Source organism: Vicugna pacos, chromosome 2, assembly GCF_048564905.1.
Source record: "Vicugna pacos chromosome 2, VicPac4, whole genome shotgun sequence".
Taxonomy (NCBI): Eukaryota; Metazoa; Chordata; class Mammalia; order Artiodactyla; family Camelidae; genus Vicugna; species Vicugna pacos.
Genome location: NC_132988.1, coordinates 75,397,359 through 75,403,358, shown reverse-complemented (window position 1 = coordinate 75,403,358; position 6,000 = coordinate 75,397,359). Strand labels below are relative to the sequence as shown.

General features: G+C 43.6%; 1 protein-coding gene across 2 annotated transcripts in view; it reads left to right on the top strand.

Moving 5' to 3' along the window:
* Nucleotides 1-310: 310 nt before the first annotated feature.
* ANTXR2 (ANTXR cell adhesion molecule 2) overlaps nucleotides 311-6,000 on the top strand; it is a 131,977-nt gene continuing 126,287 nt past the window's right edge. For both annotated transcript variants that reach the window (XM_006198222.4, XM_015250913.3), the window contains exons 1-3: nucleotides 311-1,352; nucleotides 2,011-2,082; nucleotides 4,516-4,587. In XM_006198222.4, coding sequence (XP_006198284.1) covers nucleotides 1,198-1,352; nucleotides 2,011-2,082; nucleotides 4,516-4,587 — 299 coding nt within the window. In that variant the 5' untranslated portion in view covers nucleotides 311-1,197. The remainder of the gene's footprint in view (nucleotides 1,353-2,010; nucleotides 2,083-4,515; nucleotides 4,588-6,000) is intronic.

Here is a 6,000-nt window from a genome sequence, read left to right as displayed (position 1 = left end):
TTATTACTATCTGGAGCTTGAGATGAACAAAAGTGGGATGAAATATTTTGAGGCACAACTCTCCATTCCTGAAGAGTTCTCTCCCCAGCCCCCCACCCCCACTTCCCCATTTCCCCTACCCCACCGTTTCTAGGCTTGGTGAGCTGAACTACGAAGTAGGTTTATAATAAAAGAGGAAGTTGCCTTCCTTAGGTAAGGGTGCAGCAAGTCGGCTTGCGGTAGTGACGGGGCAGAGGTGGGGCAGAGTGAGGGGGCCATCACATCCTTTGAGATTGCTACACTTTTAGTCTCCCAGCCACACAGAGGGCTGCTCTGCACAGCTGCTAAAATAGGCCGGGCCTGCAGGATACATGGATCGGCTCAATTTCTAGAGGACATTTGTTTTTCTAAACTACTTCTCCTCTTTCCAAAACTGGCAAGCCATTAGTCATCTTCAGCTCGGCACGAACCCAGAAGTGTGCGTGTGTGGCTGGCCGGATTCGGATCAGGCCCCGCCCTCGGCCGCCGGGACGCACTGACACCGCGGGGACCTGGCCAGATCCCTTCTGGCCTGGTGAGAGTAGCTTCTCCCGAGCCACTAGCCCCGGGGCCAGCTCAGCCTCCTCCCCTAAACGGGACCGCCCGGCTGCGCTGTGCCAGCGCGGAGTGCAAGAAAGAAAGTTTGGAGTGTCAAGGGGAGTTGGGCCGCCGGAGGAAGGGAACCGGAAGGCAGGGGTCTCCGCTCCAAGTCTGCGCGGCGGTGGCCGCGTCCCGGGGGTGCCTGTCCCGCGGCGCACTGCAGCTGCCGGCATTGAGCCCCCCGGCGGACTGGAACTCCCGGCCCCGGTCCCAGGCGGGCGACCAGAGCTGGGGAGGAACTTCTCTTGCGAGCTGTCGCCGTGGGCTCTCATTGTCTGCAGGAACTCTCCGGAATCGGGAGGGGGAGGTCTGGATCGCTCTTCCACTGGGATTCGTCAAGAGTTCCGGCGGCAGCTGCGGCGGTTGCAGAGTCTCCCTTTGTCCTCCTAGGACCTCCCTCCCTCCCTCTCTCCCTCCCTCTGTCAGTTAGTGGGTCCCGCTGACCCAGGAGCGGGCGCCCTAACTGCTGGCAGTCCCCCGTCCCAGGGTGCGTCCCCGGTAACTCGTACCACGGTAGCGTCCCCACCGAGTCGAGCCGAGGGGGCTGCGAGCAGGAAGGAGTCGCAGGCCCTTGGCTGCATGATGGTGGCGGGGTTGCCCCCGGCCCGCAGTCCCGGGAGCTGGTTGGTCCCCGGGCTGTGGCTGCTAGCTCTCAGCGGTCCTGGGGGGCTGACGAGCGCCCAGGAGCAACCCTCCTGCCGAGGAGCCTTTGATCTCTACTTCGTCCTGGACAAGTGAGTGCGGGAGGGAGTTCCAGGGTCTTCTGGTGAGAGTGGCACTGGGTGGTGAGCTGTGGCTGGGGAGGTTGAGATGTGTGTGCGACCTGGGCAGAAAGATTGGAAACCGGTGATGGGTGGGTGCCCTGTTGATACCTCCGTCCGAAAATCAAGCGCTTTCGGATCTGTGCGGGCTGGGGGTGGGGTAGGGGTGACAGGAGGAGGCCTGAACTGCTAGGCTCTCTGGGGAGATGAGTAGTCACTGCTTGCCAGTCTTGGGACTTCTTGGGAAACGAGATTGTGGCCTCTTGGGGTAGCCTTCTGCGTCCCTGGAATCCAGACAAGACTCTCGGCTTTCTCTGTTGTGACCCCCTCATGCTGACTAAAGTTTGCCTGGTTTTGTCCTGATCACAGCACTTTCATTGTCACTAGGCAAAATCCAAGGTTAACATGCCCAGTGTGGTTTGCATTTCCTGCCAAGGAAGGCTGTATTTATTTTGAAGAGCTGGGATCCTACTCAAACAACTAGCAGGCCGGTGATCCCTGAAGATGGTTTGACCTCTTTGATTCTTGTAACAACTAAGTTTCAGCTACTGATATTTACCTTGGGTGAAGAAGAGGTCATCAGGTTACCTGATGTAAATATGTTTCTAATCAGTTCAATTTTTTTTTTCAGGTCTGGGAGTGTGGCAAATAACTGGATTGAAATTTACAATTTTGTCCAGCAACTTACAGAGAGATTTGTGAGGTATTTCTTCACTTTCCTTTTCTAAGCAGGGGAGTTTGAAGTGGAGGGAAGTAAATCAAAGGGTAGGGAGGGTATCCTCTTTTGGACACCTTTTGCAGAGAAAGCCTTTACTGCAATGTTGATTTTTAAGTGTCTCAAGACCTTATCACACACATGCTGTTATTAGGACAGCCCTGCAGTTGTTGAGGGCTTATTTCATCTGGATCCCAGAAACTTGGCTCTGGCTCTGGGGAAGCATCTTCAAATACTATTCCAAATGTCTTTTCCTTTCTGAATTTTCATGTTTTGAATTTCAGTTATGCTTTCTCATAATTTATCACATTAAACATTTATGCTAATGGTATCCATAATATATTTTTCTTTCCACACAATTCTTAGCATTGTAGAGGTCCTCATTTTAAAAAAAAAGTGTTGGTAAACTTCAAATGAACATGTGTTAATAACCCACTACCAGAAAAGACACTTGTGTGTGTGTTTAAAGAAACGACTTGTGTTTACACAATGTGTGGGTGTGTGGCTGGTTTAAAATTTAACTGTTCTATATATGCAATAAGCCTTACTAGGAAAGATTGGTTTCCTATAAAAAGCACAACTGCTATAAAATCCAGCTTACTCTCTTATTTAGAGGTAACTAGGAATTAGTGGCATCTCTATTTAAAAATACCCCTAGGACACCAGGCTTTTGAGGCCTTTTTTTCCTCCTCCCTTCCTTTTTTTTTTTTTTTAAAGAAAAAAAAATGTAATGAGCAAATTCAAGTTTATCAGGATAATGGAAAGGACATGAAAAGGAGCTGTATCATTAAATATTGCTTCTTTCAGTCTTGTTAGCCCAAATGTTTTCTGTAAAACAGGCTTGGATGATCAAAACATTTTGAAAGTCATGTTGCAAGTAACTTCAAACAATCTGTAGAGGCCTAGGCAATCCTTGCTTTCAGTTATTGGCAGCAGTAAGCTTATCCCTATAAAAATGTATGCTTGTCCATGTTCAATCATCAGTCGCCTGCTTAAGAAGCCAAGTATAACACTCATTTCTGGACAGGGTCTGAGGTAGAATTGTCTAGGAAAGAAAAAATGAACAAGGCTCTGTATCCTTAAATATCAAAGGCAGAAGAGACAGTTGTTTATAAATTTTCTCATTTAATCCAATAGTGTGCAGTGTCCCACAGATTTCCATTGAAAGCAATGGGTCACTGCAGTACATTTTTAAGAAATGGGGCTCTTATTTGGTTGGGTTTGCAAGTTGGAATTCTCTAATGCACAGTTCTCTGGCTTGACTTTAGTTGCTGGTTACTAACTAATGATACATTATAGGAAGTGAATAAAGGGTGATTACCCAACAGGATGACTTTTCAAATATGTATAATACTTTGAGATCATTCTGATCTTCAGCTGATAGATCTTAGTCTCAGATTTTCAGTTTCAGATCTTAGCAAGAGTTGCATAGAGTGTCTTAGAAACAAGAACCATTCTGTGAGATTAATGCCTAAAGCTTAAAAGACGTAGCTATCCAGGGCAATTGTTGCCAATTGAAAATGTGATGTACAAGGCTTGGAAAACTGAAAATGCGCATCAAAACGTGATTTGTTCAGCAGGAACAGGCTCACAGACATAGAAAACAAACTAATGGTTAACCGGGTGAGGGGGTGGGTGAAGGGAGGATGGGTGGAGAGATAAATTGGGAGTTTGGGATTTGCAGGTACTAACTGCTACATATAAAATAGATAACAGGGTTCTGCTGTATAGCACAGGGAACTATATTCAGTAGCTTATAATAGCTTATGGTGAAAAAGAATATGAAATATATAGATATATATAACCAAATCACTATGCTGAACACCAGAAATTAACACAACATTGTAAAATGATTACACTTCAATATAAAAAAAATAAGTGAAATGAGATAAACTGCAGTAAATTCATAGCACAAAAAATGTCTTTTGTTCATCACTTTCATTTTGTCCATGACACTCTTTAGTTTTCTTACTTCAGAATAACTTGTAGGAACTCCTCTCACCATTGTGGCAATTAAATCAAACGGGCTGTTCTTGAGCCCTAAATAGCACTCATGATAATCACTCTGAAGGGATTGGCCTCCTTGCAGGACGTGAGGTAGAACGCCAAAGGAAGAAGCACTTCCTAGAAACGAATATTGCACTGACCTAGAATTTATCTTCCCAGGTAGTCTCTCCCTAAATGACCCAATCATTTGGGTCAGGGAGGAGTGCTTGAGGACTGAGAAGCACTGACTAAATCCAAAATGACAAATGCAGTAGTGCTGAGCAGAGTTGGTGTATCCACTTAGGGAGTTCCATTTAAAAGAAGCCTGGACTATTCAGTGAGACTGATTTTAATTGAGACTCCCTAGCTATACATCTGTATGGTATCAACATATCTTTTAAAAATGCTTTAACTGCCTCTTTTCTTATTTTACAGCCCTCAAATGAGATTATCTTTCATTGTGTTTTCTTCTCAAGCGACCATTATTTTGCCATTAACTGGAGACAGGTTAGTGCATTATCATTTCACTGCAAGCTTTTAGTAGAGACTAATCTTGAAGGAATGATTGATATTTCGAAGTGGTGCTTCAGGTCTCTCAGTGGAATCAAGCAAATGCACAAACAATTTAGTTCTCTTCGCTAATAGAGGGGAAAGGAGGTATGAATAATATAAAAGAGCCGATAATCTGAAAATCAATTATCATTCATATTGGCTGTGCAATGTGCAGTGAAACCCAGATCCCTGCCTTAGTTGTGTGTATTTACTGCTTTCCAACTTCCCCCTTCTCTGGTACTATAAGTTGTTCTCCATTTTTCTTGTTTAGATGTAATATATTAATCAATTAGGAATTTGAAGAACATTAGGGAGGAGAAAGACACGGACCTATTTGGATATATTACTGGATTGAGCAGACATCCTGTATCTCCAGTCTTACTCTGAGGTCCACTGATGTTGAATATGTTTACCTTTATAAAAGAACTTGCTTTCAAGTACACAGACACACACACATACACACACATATATATAAATTCAAATTTATATAAAAAAATTTTTTCCCAAATCAGTGTTATAGTGTTTCATATGACCATTTCTATGGCCTTTGAATCCATCATTGTGACAAGTTAGAAGTGGTCATTGACATATTTTGAAGAATAGTTGCTTTCCATAGTGGGAAGGGAGATAATTCTGCTTCATATTTGTATTTACTTCAGTTAATACAAAGTATGCAAGATAGTTTTTGCTCAATTCTTGTTGAATAAATGAATGGGTTAATAACATTTGGAAATCAAATTTCTCCAAACTGTAATTTTAGCAAGAGAGATTGTTGTACTTTGTTTTGCATAATATGTGGATTTCTGAAAAGTTATGTGTATACAGGTTTTTTTAAATAATGTTTTTCTTTAAAAATGTCAAGAAAGCATAATATTTAAAGGGACTCAGGCAGATAACTTATATATAATTCACAGAATTGACATAGCAAATCAGTCAAACTTCTGATTTTTTTCTGCTTTAAGTTTTACTTTTCCTGGATAGGACATCTCTCTGCAGGTGAGCAGTCCAGCTTACAACCTCAGTCATCTCACTGACACTTCCTTTCATGCTTTCCTCTGGGCATCTGGGTCTCATCGAGGGCCAGAGCAATAGTAGTCCCTAACAACCCGCATATAGCAGCTTTCTATATCCACTTACATAACAGTCCTTGCCTTCTTGAAAAGAAGTTATCTCCATTGCCCAGCTTAATTTCCAAAGATACAGCTTTTGATCCAGTCTCTCCATTAGGAGAAAAAAGAACCGTTTTAACATTTATGGAGTGCATACATAGAGAAAAGCATTTAGAATAATACCAGATGCATAGTGGACTCAGCAATTGTCACCTGCATACACTGTGTCCGGTTTTCTGTTAGGTACTTTACATGTGGG